The 20,287-nt window shown below is 54.2% G+C and overlaps 1 protein-coding gene across 1 annotated transcript; it reads left to right on the top strand.

Annotated features, from left to right (window-relative positions):
* Positions 1 to 4,912: 4,912 nt before the first annotated feature.
* On the top strand, positions 4,913 to 19,290 carry LOC309684649 (inositol 1,4,5-trisphosphate receptor-interacting protein-like 1; the record flags this gene model as incomplete). Its single annotated transcript, XM_082500520.1, has 2 exons — positions 4,913 to 5,950; positions 19,253 to 19,290. Coding segments are annotated over 2 exons (1,076 nt in total), but the record flags the coding sequence as incomplete, so codon positions are not given.
* Between the last annotated feature and the right edge of the window lie 997 nt (positions 19,291 to 20,287).

Raw genomic sequence — 20,287 nt, 5'->3', positions numbered from 1 at the left:
CAAAGGGTCAGCGGTCTTCCTTCAATGGCCGACGTCTGAGGAGGACTCTGTTTGTCTGCCTGTGATCCCAATCCTGAATCCAGATCCGGAATCCAGTTCCTGTCCGTCACTGAGTCCAGCCTGGGACTGCCCCAGTGCCTTTACTTCGCCCTTTGATACTTATGCTGATGTGACACCCTCAGAGCTGGGGCATGGAAACCTTTTGGGCTCTGGTACCTTCTCAAGATCGTGATTTTGTTGTTGGTGCTCCTGAATGTGTTGCAGGGGTGGTTTCATAGGAAACATGGGCACAGGGGAAGCCGTAGGGGACCATGCGCTGCCGCCACTCAGACCCGCGCAGCCGCTCGGCGATCTGCAGCGGTGCAAACCGCAGCCCCGCCCGGCCCGGCCGCAACCGCCCCCCCACCACAGCGGCACCGGCATCACTGGCAGCCGCCCCCCCCACTGCAACAACACCGGCCCCTCCGCCGCCCGTCCCGGCACAAGCCGTGCCCCCCCCCTGCAGCGGCACAAGCCACGCCGCCGCCTCTCCCGGCACAACCTACTGCAGCCACTACAACCAGTACCAAAACTACTCCAACTCCATCAAAATCGGTACAAGCCGCCCCGGGAACCAGGAGCAGGAAGAGGAGGTCAACTCCTTCCCCTGCCCCTTACCACAAAGACCACCTCAAGTCACATAGCTTGGGGGAGAGTTCTGAACAAGATCCAGGGGAGGGTCCTTCAAGACCAGATAAGGGAAAGAGACCTTTGAAAACAGACAGAGGTGAGAGTCCTTCTAGAGCAGATGCTGCAGAGGCCCCTTCTGGGGCAGCCTCACCACAGGAGGACTCAGATGTAGAGGGAGTTGTTAAATCCTTCTCTATGAAAGATCTGAGAAATATCAGGAAGGACTTTAGTCGTCATGAAGGTGAAACACTTGTCTCCTGGTTGCTCCGATGCTGGGATAGCGGGGCAGATACCCTAGACTGAGATGGCAGAGAAGCTAAGCGATTGGGAAACCTGGCCAAGGATGGAGGGATTGATAAAGAGATTGGGAGAAAGACAAGCACTCTCAGTCTCTGGAGGCGACTGGTGTCAGCCATAAAGCGCAGGTGTCCCTTTAAGGACGATATCGAATGCCGTCCAAGTAAATGGACCAACATGGGAAAAGGTATTAAGTACCTGAGAGAAATGGCTGTGAGAGAGGTGATTTATAGTGATGGGCAAGCGACAGTAGACCCTGATGAAATGCCATGCAAACGGTCTATGCTCAAAAAGTTTGTACAAATTGCACCATCAACATATTCCCACCCATTGTCAACAATGGTCTGGGGAGGATCTGATACTGACACACCAACTGTAAATGAAGGGGTTAAGAAGGTACGACAGTAAGAAGACAGTCTCTCTCGTCCCTTCTCTGTGGCAGCCATAGAAAAGCTGACTGTGACCACCGAGAAAATGACTGAGAAACTGACTGAGAAAATAGAGCAAATGACCCAGAAATTAGTTGAGCAAACCGATAAACTGTTTGATAAACTAACCAAGGTGGAGGAAAAACTCCATTCTTTCCCTGTGCAGACTCATGTTGCAGCTGCTAAGAGGAAACGCCCTCCTACTCAAGAGAAAAAGCACCCTCCGACTCAAGACAAATCAAACCCAATGCGAGATATCCTGTGGGTTTGCCTCTGTGAATATGGAGAAGACATGAAGAAGTGGGATGGAGAACCTACCTCAGCCCTACAGGCACGGGTGCTTGAGCTGCAAAATGAAGCAGATAGGAGAAAGGATTCTTACAGGAGGAAGGCTGCTCCGACCTACGGTAGGCGATCCTACGGACCAGGTAGGAAACGATCTGATAATCGTAGGTACTACGGTCAACATTAGAGGTGCCCTGCCTCCAGCCAGGAGGAGGAGAGGGACAACCGAATTTATTGGACTGTGTGGATTCGACGGCTTGGCACATGAGAGCCACAAAAGTATAAAGCCCTAGTGGACACTGGTGCACAGTGTACCCTATTGCCATTGAGTCATAAAGGGGCAGAAACTGTCACCATTTCTGGAGTGACAGGCGGATCTCAAGAACTGACTGTATTAGAAGCTGAAGTGAGCTTAACTGGGAATAAATGGGAGAAACACCCCATTGTTACTGGTCCAGATGCTCTGTGCATCCTTGGCATATCTCAAGAGAGGGTATTTTAAAGACCCAAAAGGGTATCGGTGGGCTTTTGGTATAGCAGCTGTAGAGACTGAGGATGTTACACAGCTGTCTACCTTACCCGGTCTTTCAGATGACCCTTCTGTTGTGGGACTGCTGAGGGTTGAAGATCAGCAGGTGCCAATTGCTACTGCCATGGTGCATCGACGACTGTATCGCACCAACCGAGACTCCCCGATTCCCACCCATAACCTGATTCGCTGGCTAGAGAGCCAAGGAGTGATCAGCAGAACTCGCTCACCCTTTAACAGCCCTATATGGGCAGTGCGAAAGTCTGATGGGCACTGGAGATTAACAGTAGACTGTCGTGGCCTGAATGAAGTTACACCACCACTGAGTGCTGCTGTGCCAGATATGCTACAACTTCAGTATGAACTGGAGTCAAAGGCAGCCCAATGGTATGCTACAACTGACATTGCTCATGCCTTTTTCTCTATTCCTTTAGCGGCAGAGTGCAGGCCACAGTTTGCTTTCACCTGGAGGGGTGTCCAGTGCACCTGGAATCCACTGCCCCAGGGGTGGAAACACAGCCCTACTGTTTGCCATGGACTGACCCAGACTGCACTGGAGAAGGGTGGAGCTGCAGAACACCTACAATACATGCATGACATCGTTGTGTGGGGTAATTCAGCAGCAGAAGTTTTCCACAAAGGTAGGGAAATAATTAAGATTCTTCTGAAAGCAGGTTTTGCTATTAAAAGAGGTAAGGTCAAGGGACCTGCACAAGAAATCCAGTTTTTGGGAATTAAGTGGCAAGATGGCCGTCGCCAGATCCCAATGCATAGGATTAACAAAATAACAGCGATGTCCCCACCTCCTAACAAAAAGGAAACACGAGCCTTCTTAGGTGGTGTGGGTCTCTGGAGAATGCATCTTGCAGGTTACGGTCAGCTTGTGACACCTCTCTATGAAGCAACGCAAAAGAAAAAGGAGTTTGTGTGGGGCCCTGAGCAACGACAAGCCTTTGAGCAAATTAAAGAAGAGATTGTGCATGCAGTAGCCCTTGGACCAGTCCAAACTGGACGGGACGTTACAAATGTGCTCTCCACCGCAGCCGGGGACAATGGCCCTGCCTGGAGCCTCTGGCAGAAAGCACCAGGGGAGACTCGAGGCCGACCCCTGGAATTCTGGGGTTGAGGATATAAAGGCTCCGAGGCCAACTATACTCCAACTGAGAAAGAAATCTTGGCAGCATAGGAAGGAGTTAGAGCTGCTTCAGAAGTAATTGGTCCTGAGGCACAGCTCCTCCTGGCGCCCCCATTACCAGGACTGAGCTGGATGTTCAAGGGTAAAGTTCCCTCTACTCATCACACCACCGATGCTACCCTGGAGTAAGTGGGTTGCCTTAATCACGCAGCGAGCTCAAACAGGAAACCCTAATTGCCCAGGAATGGTAGAAGTGATCACAAATTGGCCCGAAGGCAAGGCCTTTGGGGTGCCACCAGAGGAGGTGGTGACACGTGCTGAGGAAGCTCCACCATATCATGAACTCTCATTCTCTCAGCTAATGAGAACCAGCATGCTCTCTGATTACTGATGGGCCTTGTCGTACTGTAGGAAAGCATCGAAGGTGGAATGCTGCGGTGTGGAGTCCTACAGGACGAGTGGCAGAAGCTGCTCAAGGACAAGGTGAGCGGAGTCAATCTGCAGAGGGAAAAGCCGTCCAGCTGGCGTTAGCTGTTGCTGAAGGAGAAAAGTGGCCAAGACTCTCTCTCTCTCCTGACTCCGGGACGGCAGCAAATGCTCTGCGGGGGCGGTTAAAGCAGTGGAAGCAGAGCAACTGGCAGCCCTGTCCTGCCGGCTGGGCCTGTACTCTGTGTCTGTCGGGGCTCTGGTTGCCGGGGGCAGCTGTGAGGCGCTGAGGCGGGGGGGCTGGTTGGCGGCTGTGCCGGTGATGCGCTCTGGCGCTTGTGACATCAGAGGGGCCGCGTCACAATGGGGGCAGCTATAAAAGGCGCCCGCAGGCAGCGCTGCCCCAGCACAGCCTGAGCCAGAGGTGAGTGCGCAGGCGGCGGGAGGCTGGGCCGGAGCGGGGCCCGGGCAGAACGGCGGGCCCCCGGGGGGGTGGGTTCTCATCCTGCATCAAGGGCCCAGCTGCTGGCGGGAGCGCCTGGGGCCGGGCACGCTGCCACCGCCGCCGCCGGGGCTGGGCGCAGGCCTTGCTGCCCCCCAGCTGTCTCGCCCCCTCTCCTGCCTGCCCCCAGCTCCCTGCAGTGCAGCGGCAGGGCCCTTGCGCCACCACCTCCTGCCCTCCCAGCCCCACTAAACCCCTTCTCTCCCTCCTCCCACAGGCCATGGCTGACACAACCTTCCTCACCTTGCTCGTGCAGAGCATCCTCCAGCTCCTGCACATGGTCTGCCAGGAGCTGGGTGAGGCCACCTGCGGGCACATGCGGCAGCACGCGCAGCAGCTGAACCAGCCCAAGACTCGGCTGCTGCAGGACATGGAGCAGAGTGCCTCGGCCTGGGGAGACCTGCTCTTTGCTGCCTTGCAGCACTGGCAGGTCTGGGCGCTCGCTGCAGTCCTCGTCCTGATCTTCAGGTTCTGCTGGTGCCTCAGCAAAAGGAGCCCCCAGCCAGGCAGCAGCGCTGCAGAGGAGAGCTCAGGCAGCAGCAGCAGCACAGAGTGCAGCAACGAACAATGTGCAGGAGAAGGTTCTGGCGACTATGAGAAGCGTGTGTTTGGGAGGGTTTCAAAGCGCATCCGTTCATCAGTGCAGCGCCTGGCCTACAGGAGCTGCGTGGTGGAGGAGCTGGTGGGCGACCTCCTGGCTGTCTTGCAAGAGCGCATGTCCAATACTTTCTTCCCAGTCCTGCAGCCAGCCATCGGGGTGGGCAGTGCCTTTGAAGGTTGGAGTCCCCGTGGGCGTGATGCTGTGTACCGCCTGCTTGTGCCCCTTAAGCCCCCCCGTGGGCACGTTTTCCACCTGGAGCTGGGCACTGTGGCGGAGATGCCGGCAAAGAACTCCCGCGTCCGCGTGGAGCTGGCGTGTACCTGCAGCAGGGATCAGCTGGTGGAGAACACACCGTTCTACCTCCACTACCCCCAGGAGGAGGAGCTGAGGAAAAATCTGTCTGCCAGCCTCCTCGGCACCCTCTGCACCGGCTCCTACCTGGATGTGCACAAAACCGCCCAGTGGTTGCAGAACCTGGTGAGCTCAGCCTGGGAAGAGATGCCTCAGGCACGGCGCTACAGCATGAAGGTGCTGCCTTCCAGCCGCTCCTGCAAGCTGCAGCTGACGAACGCCTCCAGGAAAAGCCTCCTCGTTGACATCACGTTTGGGGTGCGGCGAGGTGACTCAGACATCTTCCTGAGCAGCCGGGAGACTACAGAGGCCATCCTCACCACCAGCACAACGTGGGTAGAGAGCTATGCAGTGGCAGAGGTGAAGTTCTTCAGACATGTGGCCAGGCAGGCCCCACACGACACCTCCCACCTCAAATGCCTCCAGCTCTTCGCTGCTATCCTGCTGGGCACCAGCTTTTCCACCACTACCTTCAAGACAGTTGCCATGCACCTCCTCAACACCTTACCAGTGTCGAGCTGGAGCAGGAGGGAATTCCTCATGCGGCTGCAGGATATCCTGTGGTACCTGCGCGGCTGCCTGCACGACAAACGCCTCGACCACTTCTTCTTTGCGAACGAGAACATGCCCGAGGACATTGTCTTGCCCCCAGCCCTCCAAACAGCGGAGCCACTCAACCTCTTCCAGCGCCTGCTGCACGACCCGGCTGCCCACGCCAAGGCAATGCGTGAGGCCGATGAGCTGCAAGATCGGCTCACAAGCCTGCTCTTCTACGGACACCGAAAGAGCTCCTCACGCACGGAGCTCTCTTAGTGTCCCCTAGATACTCCCCTGGGAGCTGGTGCTGCGGAACTGAGCACGCTGGGCACGCACAACACGCTACTCAGTCGGCTCTGGGAACTGCTGCCACACCTTTCCTCTGCAGCAGAACCACACTCTGGGGAGTGGGACGCGATGCGGCTGGAGTCGCCCTTGCAAGGAGCCTTGCGACAGAGACTCCTGTTACCACGGGCACAGCCACCGCCCTGTCCCTCGCGGAGCTTTACTCTGTACATAGATGTCAATAAATCATTTGTTTCACACACAGACGTGCGTCTGTGCGTGTGTGGGCATCAGTTTTGGGGGGAAGGCGGGCATAGGGTGCTGAGCGCTCGGCTGCCCCAGAGTGGTGGAGCGTTTTGCTGAAGAGCTGATGTGCTGGGCTCTGCTTTCACTGATTCTGGAGCTAAGGCTGCCACCTGTCTCTGCTCCAGCGCTGGGGCAATGGCAATCACTTGTCCCCCTCCACAGCTCTGCACATCGCCTGGGTGGCTCCATAGGTAGGGAGCCTGCAGTGCCTTCCTTGGGAGCCGTACACAAAGCACGCCCCGGTAGCCCGACAGCCCTTGGGTGACCCCCGAGAGGTGGCTAGGACCCTGCCCAAGTGGGGAGCCCTGTGCACAGGGAACAAGTGCCACGACTGCCGAGCAGGGCTCTGCCTCCTGTACGAGCACCAGGCTCATTCTCCATACCCTCGCAGCACCTGCACAACCTTCACCCAGCACAGGTCACACGTGCAGCGAGGTTCCAGAAAGCTTTGGAGATGTCTCCAATTCAAGGCACGCACTTGCGCCATCCAGGCCACCTTGAGGAGAAGCCATGGCCTTATGGCAGCTGCATGGCAGGAGACCTGTACTCATACCTCTCTTTGGGACACCTGCTGTGGAAATCCAATGACCCTATATGGGCAAAGACTTGCAAGATCTCTGAGAACTGTCCCCTCAAAAGAGCTGCCTCTGTCTGAGGGCTAAAGAAGCCCAATGGGTGCCCGCTGCCCATCAGCCCAAGGGACGTGGCTTCTCCGGGCTCTCCCAGGGCCCTGCTCTTACAACACCCACTCTGGCCTTTTTTTGCAGCAGGCCAAGTCGCAGACAGCTCCTGCTCCCTGTCTCTCCTGGCAGCCGGCTCACAGCTGCCAATAACCTCTCCTCCAAGACCAAGGCAAGAGCAAAGTGCCAGCTCTTCTCAGTAGCAACCTACAGGGGGTAGCAGGAGGTGCAGTGACTCACTGAGTGTCTGCCAAAGCCATCACTGCCCGAGTTACACCGCCAATTCGCCTTCTAGAGTAGTGGCCACACACCCACGTTGCAGCTGCTGAGAAAAAACAGCCCCCTACTCGAGAGAAAAACCACCCTCTGACTCAAGACCAATAGAACCCGCTCTGAGATGTCCTGTGTCTTTGCCTCTGCAACTATGGAGAGGACATGAGGAAGTGGGAGGGAGAACTGGAAGGCTGCTCTGACCTATGGTAGGCCATCCTACGGACCAGGTAGGAACCAATCTGATAATCGTAGGTACTACGGTCAACAGTAGAGGTGCCCTGCCTCCAGCCAGGAGGAGGAGAGGGACAACCGGATTTATTGGACTGTGTGGATTCGATGGCCTGGCACATGAGAGCCACAAAAGTATAAAGCCCTAGTGGGCACTGGTGCCCAGCGTAAAGATCAGCAGGTGCCAATTGCTACTGCCACGGTGCATCGACGGCAGTATCGCACCAACTGGGACTCCCTCATTCCCACCGACAGCTAGAGAGCCAAGGAGTGATCAGCAAAACTCGCTCACCCTTGAACAGCCCCATATGACCAGTGCAAAAGTCTGATGGGGACTGGAGACTAACAGTAGACTATCGTGGCCTGAATGAAGTCACACCACCTGGTCCTGAGGCACAGCTCCTCCTGGCGCCCCCATTACCAGGACTGAGCTGGATGTTCAAGGGTAAAGTTCCCTCTACTCATCACGCCACCGATGCTACCCTGGAGTAAGTGGGTTGCCTTAATCACACAGCGAGCTCAAACAGGAAACCCTAATTGCCCAGGAATGGTAGAAGTGATCACAAATTGGCCCAAAGGCAAGGCCTTTGGGATGCCACCAGAGGAGATGGTGACATGTGCTGAGGAAGCTCCACCATATCATGAACTCTCATTCTCTCAGCTAATGAGAACCAGCATGCTCTGGTTACTGATGGGTCTTGTCGTACTGTAGGAAAGCATCAGGAAATATAAACCACAGGGTTTCGGTAGAAAGATGGGGAATCTTCCAATGATACAGATGGCCCCTAGGAGATCCTCCCCCCACCCCCATCCAGGACGCTGTACAGGGTAACTTCCCCGGGATTGAGCGACCTCACCTGAGAGAGAGAGGGTAAGTGACTAAGAAACATCCATACGGTATAGGGCATGCGATTGAGTTTGTGACTGGTGCGCTCTTCTAAGGTATTAATATCTAGCGCCCTTGTGGTTTGTGTTGTCACTTGTCGGGATCATTTGTAACGTGCAATAGTGGATCCCGCTAATTTCTTTTAAACCACAATAGTGTAATCGCCACCGCACACACAGAACTTGCAATAGTGACGTATTGGACCTGTGAGTGAAGTCCAAAGAAATGGTTAATTTGAACCTCTCAGTGAAGTCCTTTTTTCCTGTTTCATCACAGGCATGATGTCCGTCGGGGGGGTTGGCAGGGGCTGTGCAGGCGGGATGTCCGTCGGGGGGGCTGGCAGGGGGTGTGCAGGTGGGATGTCCGTCGGGGGGGCTGGCAGGGGCTGTGCCGGTACGGTGTACAGCAGGGGTTCGGTGGGGGCTGTCATAGGAGCCGGCAGGATCTCAGACGGCGGAGTCTGGATGACATCACCGCCTGCCATAGAGGCTGGTGGTGTCTGTGCACGGTAGGAGCCGGCGGGGTCTCTGCCGGACGTTTCCCTCTACCACAGATCCAGACAATGAATAAGATCAAACCCTCAAAACTTAACAACCTGAGCACAACAATCAAAAGATTCCAAGGGTATTCCAAACTCTCAAAAACTGTTACTATTGATGACATTGGTATATACAAATTCTCAAGAGACATCCCCTCCTTTGCTAAATGGCCCGTAACATAACCCAATGCACAATGGTCAACAGTGGCCTCCCACCGTCCCGAGATGGTCTGACCTCTGTGATTTTTGAGATGCCATTACATAGGTGACAAATAACGAAAAGATTACAAACGACCTGATAACAGAGCAAAACACCGCCACACAAAATAACAAGGCAACGTTTTTGAGTCCACACTGAGAAACGATAAGCTGCCCTAAAGGAGAGAGAAACAGCAATGACCTCCCCCACAGCTCTGATAGCTCCTGACCTAAGTTTATACAAAGATAGCGGAGAACTCTGACCAGGTTCCTTCGAAACCATTCCAACAGAGTCATAGTGACTTTTCGAGGAATACAATAAAATCTTTTTAAAACTTCAACCCTTCAGAATTTTCCAATTAAAACCTATAGTTCTCCCAGCACTATGTAAATTAAGTGCAAAATATCACATTGAGTGCCAAACCCATTACAATACCACATTGGGCGCCAAATTTTGGTTTGAGAGACCCATAACAATCTGTTGTCATTTAGACAATCATTCTATCACCCGATGACCCCTCCCCACCTGGGAAAGGGAAATCGGGAAAAACAAGAAAACCCGAGAGCTGAAGTATAAACAGATTTAATAGAATAAGATTAGATAATTAACATTAACAGCAGTAAAGAACCGATATTGATCCCGACACCAATACAGAATATGCAAAGATTATACTCAGCCAATTCTATCAGTAGGAAGCTGTGCACTCCCAGCAGCAGACAGCAAATGTGGGACACTGCGAGTGCTACGGCTTCAGGAGGAAGGGAAGGGCTCAGGGCTCCGGCACCAGGGCACGAAGTTCTCAGGATGGCAGCCATCAAGGGAGAGAGAGAACTTCGCAGCAAACTTTCTAATTTATAATGAGTGTGACGCTGATGGTATGAACTAACCCTGTTGGCCAGCTTGGGTCAAGTGCCCGGGTCTCGCTCCTCCTCATCCCTGCACCTGGCTAGCTCGAAAACACTGAGACCTTGAGACCCACACACCATAGCTGGCTGTAAAGTAAATATTTTCACAAATTCAGACACTGGAGTCTTCTAAAAGTGCAGTTTTCCCAAGTGTTAGAAGAGAAATTAGTCCTGTGTCGCTCAAACCAGGACAATAAGGTGTCCCTGAGCCCATCCCAGGCTCACGTTATCTAAGTGCGGATATTCCACTTGTGAGCACACAGGTGTCCTGGTTTGAGGTAAAACAGAACCAATTTTGTTCAGTAACTTCGCTTCTTAGCTGGGCCTCTTCTAACAACTGAAATTAACTGCATATTGTGCAGACAGTGTTCACTCTCTCAGAGTGATAAGGCCAATTGTTTATAGCTGATGCCCAGGCATGGTATGCAGAGAGGCTCCTGCTTACACTTATTGTCATAACAGCCAAGGCCAACCAACTTTGTTATTTGCCACGTTGGAGGGTCGGAAGCGGAAAAGCATAGTGGGGTCCCACCTGCAGGGAGGAGCGGACAGGACAGGTGACCCAAAACTGACCAACAGGGTATTCCATCCCATCTGCCTCATGCTCAGTATAAAAGCTGAGGGATCAAAGGGTCAGTGCTCTTCCTTCAATGGCCGACGTCTGAGGAGGACTCTCTCTGCCTGTGATCCCAATCCTGACTCCAGATCCGGAATCCAGTTCCCGTCCGCCACTGAGTCCAGCCTGGGACTGCCCCAGTGCCAGCCGGTGACGTGATTGTCATCTCGGGAGCTTGATACGGTTTTGTATATATTTTTCATTATTTCTTTTTATTTTATTATTAATACTTCATTAAAGTAGTTTAGTTTCTTCTAAACTCTTAAGTCTCTTTTTCCTCCTCTGCCTCTCTCTTTGTAGAGGGGTAGAGGGGAGCATCTGTCGGTCCCGTCTGGGGTCCCTCGGGTCCCCAGTGGTGGATTTGGCCTAAACCACGACAGATTAATTGGCGCCCAACGTGGGGCCCGAACAGTGCTCCACCAGAGCTGTGATAAATTGTCCAAATAGTTTGAATTCCAACTTGCTCAGAGATTAGAACAGACAGCTTGCATCATGTCGTTCTTAGAGGAAATCATGTATCATGCCTTTAAACAGCTTTGTTGGACCTTAATGCAGTCAGCTTGGTCTAACCTGTCAAATGTGTTGCAAACTTCATTTATTCTTTGTCTTTTTATGCGAAGGTTTAAAGGTGCTATGTTGGTGTGGTTCGCAATTCAGATGTATAACACGATGAGTTGGGTAACGGCTCTACCTGTATATCTCGGGCATCAGGTGATGGATTCTGTTATTAATTATACTGTCGGTTCTACCTGGGGAATGTTTACTTCGCCCTTTGATACTTATGCTGATGTGACACCCTCAGAGCTGGGGCATGGAAACCTTTTGGGCTCTGAGGATAAGGATTGTTATCTTGTTAAGATCGTGATTTTGTTGTCGGTGCTTCTGAATGTGGTGCAGGGGTGGTTTATTGTGAAACATCTGTGCTGGGGTAGCTGTAGGGTACCGTGCGCTGCCGCCACTCAGACCCGCGCAGCCGCTCGGCGATCTGCAGCGGCACAAACCGCGCCCCCGCCCGGCCCGGCCGCAGCCGCCCCCCCCAGAGCAACGGCACCACCGGCAGCCGCCTCCCCCACCGCAACGGCACAGGCGCCTCCTCCGCCGCCGCCGCCTGCAACGGCACCGGCACCACCGCCGCCGCCGCCTGCACCGGCACCACCGGCAGCCGCCCCCCCAACCACCACGGCACAGGCGCCTCCGCCGCCGCCGCCGCCTGCAACGGCACCGGCACCACCGGCAGCCGCCCCCCCCACCGCAACAACACCGGCCCCTCCGCCGCCCGTCCCGGCACAAGCTACTGCAGCCACTACAACCAGTACCAAACCTACTCAAACTCCATCAAAATCGGTACAAGCTGCCCCGGTAACCAGGAGGAAGAAGAAGAGGTCAACTCCTTCCCCTACCCCTTACGACAAAGACCACCTCAAGTCAGATAGCTTGGGGGAGGGTTCTGAACAAGATCCAGGGGAGGGTCCTTCAAGACCAGATAAGGGAAAGAGACCTTTGAAAACAGACAAAGGCCAGAGTTCTTCTAGAGCAGATGCTGGAGAGGCCCCTTCTAGGGCAGCCTCACCACAGGAGGACTCAGATGTAGAGGTAGTTGTTAAATCCTTCTCTAGGAAAGATCTGAGAAATATCAGGAAGGACTTTAGTCGTCATGAAGGTGAAACACTTGTCTCCTGGTTGCTCCGATGCTGGGATAGTGGGGCAGATACCCTAGACTGAGATGGCAGAGAAGCTAGGCAATTAGGAAATCTGGCCAAGGATGGAGGTATTGATAAAGAGATTGGGAGAAAGACAAGCACTCTCAGTCTCTGGAGGCGACTGGTGTCAGCCATAAAGCGCAGGTATCCCTTTAAGGACGATATCGAATGCCGTCCAAGTAAATGGACCAACATGGAAAAAGGTATTAAGTACCTGAGAGAAATGGCTGTGCGAGAGGTGATTTATAGTGATGGGCAAGTGATTGTAGACCCTGAGGAAATGCCATGCAAACGGTCTGTGCTGAAAAAGTTTGTACAAAGTGCACCATCGACATATTCCCACCCATTGTCAACAGTGGTCTGGGGAGGATCCGATACTGACACACCAACTGTAAATGAAGTGGTTAATAAGCTACGACAGCATGAAGACAGTCTCTCTCGTCCATTCTCTGTGGCAGCTATGGAAAAGCTGACTGTGACCACCGAGAAACTGACTGAGAAAATAGAGCAAATGACCCAGAAATTAGTTGAGCAAATGGATAAACTGTTTGATAAACTAACCAAGGTGGAGGAAAAACTCCGTTCTTTCCCTGTACAGACCCATGTTGCAGCTGCTAAGAAGAAACACCCTCCTGCTCAAAAGAAAAAAAAAAACCTCCTACTCTGGAGAAAAACCATCCTCCAACTCAAGACCATTCTAACCCATTCTGAGATTTCCTGTGTCTTTGCCCCTGCAACTTTGGAGAGGACGTGAGGAAGTGGGATGGAGAACCTACCTCAGCCCTACAGGCACGGGTGCTTGAGTTGCTAAGTAAAGCAGAGAGAAGAAAGGGCTCTTACAGGAGGAAGGCTGCTCTGACCTGCTGGGAGCAATCCTACAGAGCAGGTAGGAACAGATCTGATAATCATAGGTACTACGGTCAACAGTAGAGGTGCCCTGCCTCCAGCCAGGAGGAGGAGAGGGACAACCGAGCTTATTGGACTGTGTGGATTCGATGGCCTGGCACATGAGAGCCACAAAAGTATAAAGCCCTGGTGGACACTGGTGCACAGTGTACCCTATTGCCATCGAATCATAAAGGGGCAGAAACTGTCACCATTTCTGGAGTGACAGGCCAATCTCAAGAAATGACTGTATTAGAAGCTGAAGTGAGCCTAACTGGGAATAAATGGGAGAAACACCCCATTGTTACTGGTCCAGATGCTCCGTGCATCCTTGGCATAGACTATCTCAAGAGAGGGTATTTTAAAGACCCAAAAGGGTATCGGTGGGCTTTTGGTATAGCAGCTGTAGAGACTGAGGATGTTACACAGCTGTCTACCTTATCTGGTCTTTCAGATGACCCTTCTGTTGTGGGACTGCTGAGGGTTGAAGATCAGCAGGTGCCAATTGCTACCGCCACGATGCATCGACGACAGTATCGCACCAACCGAGACTCCCTGATTCCCATCCATAACCAGATTCGCCGGCTAGAGAGCCAAGGAGTGATCAGCAGAACTCGCTCACCCTTTAACAGCCCTATATGGGCAGTGCGAAAGTCTGACGGGACTGGAGATTAACAGTAGACTGTGGTAGCCTGAATGAAGTCAGACCACCACGGAGTGCTGCTGTGCCAGATATGCTACAACTTCAGTATGAACTGGAGTCAAAGGCAGCCCAATGGTATGCTACAATTGACATTGCTCATGCCTTTTTCTCTATTCCTTTAGCAGCAGAGTGCAGGCCACAGTTTGCTTTCACCTGGAGGGGTGTCCAGTGCACCTGGAATCGACTGCCCCAGGGGTGGAAACACAGCCCTACTGTTTGCCATGGACTGATCCAGACTGCACTGGAGAAGGGTGGAGCTGCAGAACACCTACAGTACATGCATGACATCGTTGTGTGGGGTAATTCAGCAGCAGAAGCTTTCCACAAAGGTAAGGAAATAATTAAGATTCTTCTGAAAGCAGGTTTTGCTATTAAAAGAGGCAAGGTCAAGGGACCTGCACAAGAAATCCAGGTTTTGGGAATTAAGTGGCAAGATGGCCGTCGCCAGATCCCAATGCATAGGATTAACAAAATAACAGCGATGTCCCCACCTCCTAACAAAAAGGAAACACAAGCCTTCTTAGGTGGTGTGGGTCTCTGGAGAATGCAATGGAGAAACTGTAATGCAGGTTACGGTCAGCTTGTGACACCTCTCTATGAAGCAACGCAAAAGAAAAAGGAGTTTGTGTGGGGCCCTGAGCAACGACAAGCCTTTGAGCAAATTAAACAAGAGATTGTGCATGCCGTAGCCCTTGGACCAGTCCGAACTGGATGGGACATTAAAAATGTGCTCTCCACCGCAGCCGGGGACAATGGCCCTACCTGGAGCCTCTGGCAGAAAGCACCAGGGGAGACTCGAGGCCGACCCCTGGAATTCTGGGGTTGAGGATATAAAGGCTCCGAGGCCAACTACACTCCAACTGAGAAAGAAATCTTGGCAGCATACGAAGGAGTTAGAGCTGCTTTGGAGGTAATTGGTCCTGAGGCACAGCTCCTCCTGGCGCCCCCATTACCAGGACTGAGCTGGATGTTCAAGGGTAAAGTTCCCTCTACTCATCACACCACCGATGCTACCCTGGAGTAAGTGGGTTGCCTCAATGACACAGCGAGCTCAAACAGGAAACCCTAATTGCCCAGGAATGGTAGAAGTGATCACAAACTGGCCCGAAGGCAAGGCCTTTGGGGTGCCACCAGAGGAGGTGGTGACACGTGCTGAGGAAGCTCCACCATATCATGAACTCTCATTCTCTCAGCTAATGAGAACCAGCATGCTCTGGTTACTGATGGGCCTTGTCGTACTGTAGGAAAGCATCGAAGGTGGAATGCTGCGGTGTGGAGTCCTACAGGACGAGTGGCAGAAGCTGCTGAAGGACAAGGTGAGCGGAGTCAATCTGCAGAGGGAAAAGCCATCCAGCTGGCGTTAGCTGTTGCTGAAGGAGAAAAGTGGCCAAGACTCTCTCTCTCTCCTGACTCCGGGACGGCGGCAAATGGTCTGTGGGGGCGGCTAAAGCAGTGGAAGCAGAGCAACTGGCAGCCCTGTCCTGCCGGCTGGGCCTGTACTCTGTGTCTGTCGGGGCTCTGGTTGCCGGGGGCAGCTGTGAGGCGCTGAGGCGGGGGGGCTGGTTGGCGGCCATGCCAGTGATGCGCTCTGGCGCTTGTGACATCAGAGGGGCCGTGTCACAATGGGGGCAGCTATAAAAGGCGCCCGCAGGCAGCGCTGCCCCAGCACAGCCTGAGCCAGAGGTGAGTGTGCAGGCGGCGGGAGGCTGGGCCGGAGCGGGGCCCGGGCAGAACGGCGGGCCCCCGGGGGGTGGGTTCTCATCCTGCATCAAGGGCCCAGCTGCTGGCGGGAGCGCCTGGGGCCGGGCACGCTGCCACCGCCACCGCCCGGGCTGGGCGCAGGCCTTGCTGCCCCCCAGCTGTCTCGCCCCCTCTCCTGCCTGCCCCCAGCTCCCTGCAGTGCAGCGGCAGGGCCCTTGCGCCACCACTTCCTGCCCTCCCAGCCCCACTCAACCCCTTCTCTCCCTCCTCCCACAGGCCATGGCTGACACAACCTTCCTCCCCCTGCTCGTGCAGAGCATCCTCCAGCTCCTGCACATGGTCTGCCAGGAGCTGGGTGAGGCCACCTGCGGGCACATGCGGCAGCACGCGCAGCAGCTGAGCCAGCCCAAGACTCGGCTGCTGCAGGACATGGAGCAGAGTGCCTCGGCCTGGGGAGACCTGCTCTTCGCTGCCTTGCAGCACTGGCAGGTCTGGGCGCTCGCTGCAGTCCTCGTCCTGATCTTCAGGCTCTGCCGGCGCCTCAGCAAAAGGAGCCCCCAGCCAGGCAGCAGCGCTGCAGAGGAGGAGAGCTCCAGCAGCAGCACAGAGTGCGGCAACGAACAATGTGCAGGAGAAGGTTCTGGCGACTATGAGAAGCGTGTGTTTGGGAGGTTTGCAAAGCGCATCCGGTCGTCAGTGCAGCGCCTGGCCTACAGGAGCCGCGTGGTGGAGGAGCTGGTGGGCGACCTCCTGGCTGTCCTGCAAGAGCGCTTGTCCAACAGTTTCTTCCCGGTCCTGCAGCCAGCCATCGGGGTGGGCAGCGCCTTCGAAGGTTGGAGTCCCCGTGGGCGTGATGCTGTGTACCGCCTGCTTGTGCCCCTTAAGCCCCCCCGTGGGCACGTTTTCCACCTGGAGCTGGGCACTGCAGCGGAGATGCCGGCAAAGAACTCCCGCGTCCGCGTGGAGCTGGCGTGTACCTGCAGCAGGGATCAGCTGGTGGAGAACACGCTGTTCTACCTCCACCACCCCCAGGAGGAGGAGCTGAGGAAAAATCCGTCGGCCGGCCTCCTTGGCACCCTCTGCACCGGCTCCTACCTGGATGTGCACAAAACCGCCCAGTGGTTGCAGAACCTGGTGAGCTCAGCCTGGGAAGAGATGCCTCAGGCGCGGCACTACAGCATGAAGGTGCTGCCTTCCAGCCGCTCCTGCAAGCTGCAGCTGACGAACGCCTCCGGGAAAAGCATCCTCATTGACATCACGTTTGGGGTGCGGCGAGGCGACTCGGACATCTTCCTGAGCAGCCAGGAGACTACAGAGGCCATCCTTACCCCCAGCACAACGTGGGTAGAGAGCTACGCGGTTGCAGAGGTGAAGTTCTTCAGGCATGTGGCCAGGCAGGCCCCACACGACACCTCCCACCTCAAATGCCTCCAGCTCTTTGCCGCTATCCTGCTGGGCACCAGCTTTTCCACCGCTATCTTCAAGACGGTTGCCATGCACCTCCTCAACACCTTACCAGTGTCGAGCTGGAGCAGGAGGGAATTCCTCATGCGGCTGCAGGATATCCTGTGGTACCTGCGCGGCTGCCTGCACGACAAACGCCTCGACCACTTCTTCTTTGCTAATGAGAACATGCCCGAGGACTTCGTCTTGCCCCCAGCCCTCCAAACAGCGGAGCCACTCAACCTCTTCCAGCGCCTGCTGCATGACCCAGCCGCCCACGCCAAGGCAATGCGTGAGGCCGATAAGCTGCAAGATCGGCTCACAAGCCTGCTCTTCTACGGACACCGAAAGAGCTCCTCACGCACGGAGCTCTCTTAGTGTCCCCTAGATACACCCCTGGGAGCTGGTGCTGCGGAACTGAGCACGCTGGGCACGCACAACACGCTACTCAGTCGGCTCTGGGAACTGCTGCCACACCTTTCCTCTGCAGCAGAACCGCACTCTGGGGAGTGGGACGCGATGCGGCTGGAGTCGCCCTTGCAAGGAGCCTTGCGACAGAGACTCCTGTTACCATGGGCACAGCCACCGCCCTGTCCCTTGAGGAGCTTTACTCTGTACATAGATGTCAATAAATCATTTGTTTCACACACAAACGTGCGTCTGTGCGTGTGTGGGCATCGGTTTTGGGGGGAAGGCGGGCATAGGTGCTGAGCGCTCAGCTGCCCCAGAGTGGCAGAGCATTTTGCTGAAGAGCTGATGCGGTGGCTCTGCTTTCACTGATTGTGGAGCTAAGGCTGCCACCTGTCTCTGCTCCAGTGCTGGGGCAATGGCAATCACTTGTCCCCCTCCACAGCTCTCTGGATGGCTCCATAGGTAGGGAGCCTGCAGTGCCTTCCTTGGGAGCCGTACACAAAGCACGCCCTGGTAGCCCGACAGCCCTTGGATGACCCCTGTGGGGTGGCTAGGACCCTGCCCAAGTGGGGAGCCCTGTGCACAGGGAAGAAGTGTCACGACTGCCGAGCAGGGCTCTGCCTCCTGTACAAGTACCAGGCTCATTCTCCATACCCTCGCGGCACCTGCACAACCACCTCCCTGCGGCTGCTGGCCCGCTGCCCCCGCCACCACCTCCTGCCCTCCCAGCCCCACTCAGCCCCTTCTCTCTGTATGGGAGCAGCCAGCCAAGCCGGTTTCAGAGCACCAGAGGTGAGAGGCAGGGAGCTGCCATCCCACTCAGCTCCATCCCCGCCGTGCCTTGGCTGTGCAGAGAGAACTTGGGGGGAGCTGCAAAACAGCTCAGCCCGGGCTTATCTCAAGATGGCACAGAACAACCAAAACCAAATGGCCCTTAACAAACAAAATGCCCCAAGTCCCATCCCACCACTCTTCCCGTGACGTTGAGCGCCGGACATCACAAATTGGCAACAGAGACTTTGCTATGGCACCACCAGAGGGAAATATCCCAGACAGTGTAATCCACTCGGGCATAATCCTGCACCCTCACCGAGTCAGGAAATATAAACCGCGGGGTCTGGGGAGACAAATGGGGAATCCTCCAAGGATACAGCTGGCCCCTAGGAGATCTGCCCCCCCATCCAGGACGCTGTACAGGGTAACTTCCCCGGGATGGAGCGACCTCACCTGAGAGAGAGAGGGTAAGTGACTAAGAAACACCCGTACGGTATAGGGCATGCGATTGAGTTTGTGACTGGTGCACTCTTCTAAGGCATTAATATCTAGCGCCCTTGTGGTTTGTGTTGTCACTTGTCCGGATCATTAGCAATAGTGGATCCCACTAATGTCTTTTAAACCGCAATAGTGTAATCGCCATCGCACACACACAACTTGCAATAGTGACGTATTGGACCTGTGAGTGAAGTCCAAATAAATTGTTAATTTGAACCTCTCAGTGAAGTCCTTTTTTCCTGTTTCATCACAGGCATGATACCCATCAGGAGGGCTGGCAGGGGCTGTGCAGGCAGGATGTCCGTCGGGGGGGCTGGCGGGGGCTGTGCCGGTACGGTGTACAGCAGGAGGGCGGCGGGAGCTGTCGTAGGAGCCAGCAGAGTCTGGATGGGATCACCGCCTGCCATAGAGGCCGCTGGCAGCTGTGAGCGGTCTTTGCCGGATGTTTCCCTCTGCCGCAGATCCAGCCAATGAAAAAGATCAAACCCTCAAAACTTAACCCGAGTACAACAATCAAAAGTTTCCAAGGGTATTCCAAACTCTCAAAAACTGTTACTATTGATGACATCGGTACATCTAAATTCTCAAGAGACATCCTCTCTTTTGCTAAATGACCCGTAACATAACCCAATGCACAATGGTCAGCAAAGGACTCCCACTGTCCCAAGACGGGTCTGAGCACTACGATTCTCGACGTGCTATTATATAAGTGACAAAAACCAGAAAGATTACAAACGACCCGATAACATAGCAAAATACCGCCACACAAAATAACAAGGCAATGTTTTTGAATCCAAACTGAGAAACGATAAGCTGCCCTAAAGGAGAGAGAAACAGCAATGACCTCCCCCACAGCTCCCATAGCTCCTGACCTAAGTTTATACAAAGATAGCAGAGAACTCTGACCAGGTTCCTTCGAAACCTTTCCAACAGAGTCATAGTGACTTTTCGAGGAATCCAATCAAATCTTTTTAAAACTTCAACCCTTCAGAATTTTCCAATTAAAACCTACAGTTCTCCCAGCACTATTTAAATTAAGTGCAAAATATCACATTGAGTGCCAAACCCATTACAATACCACATTGGGCACCAAATTTGTTATAGTTTGAGAGACCCATAACAATCTGTTGTCATTTAGACAATCATTCTATCACCTGATGACCCCTCCCCACCCGGGAAAGGGAAATCGGGAAAAACAAGGAAACCCGGGAGCTGAAGTATAAACAGATTTAATAAAATAAGATTAGATAATTAACATTAACAGCACTAAAGAACTGATATTGATCCCGACACCAGTACAGAATATGCAAAGATTATACTCAGCCAATTCTATCAGTAGGAAGCTGTGCACTCCCAGCAGTGGACAGCTAATGTGGGACACTGCAAGTGCTACGGCTTCAGGAGGAAGGGAAGGCCTCAGGGCTCCGGCACCAGGGCACGAAGTTCTCAGGATGGCAGCCATCAAGGGAGAGAGAGAACTTCGCAGCAAACTTTCT

The sequence above is a fragment of the Vanellus vanellus genome, assembly GCF_965231255.1.
Source record: "Vanellus vanellus genome assembly, contig: HAP1_SCAFFOLD_668, whole genome shotgun sequence".
NCBI classification, from domain to species: Eukaryota; Metazoa; Chordata; class Aves; order Charadriiformes; family Charadriidae; genus Vanellus; species Vanellus vanellus.
The sequence above is the reverse complement of the archived record's forward strand: the minus strand, read 5'-3'. Positions and strand labels throughout refer to the sequence as shown.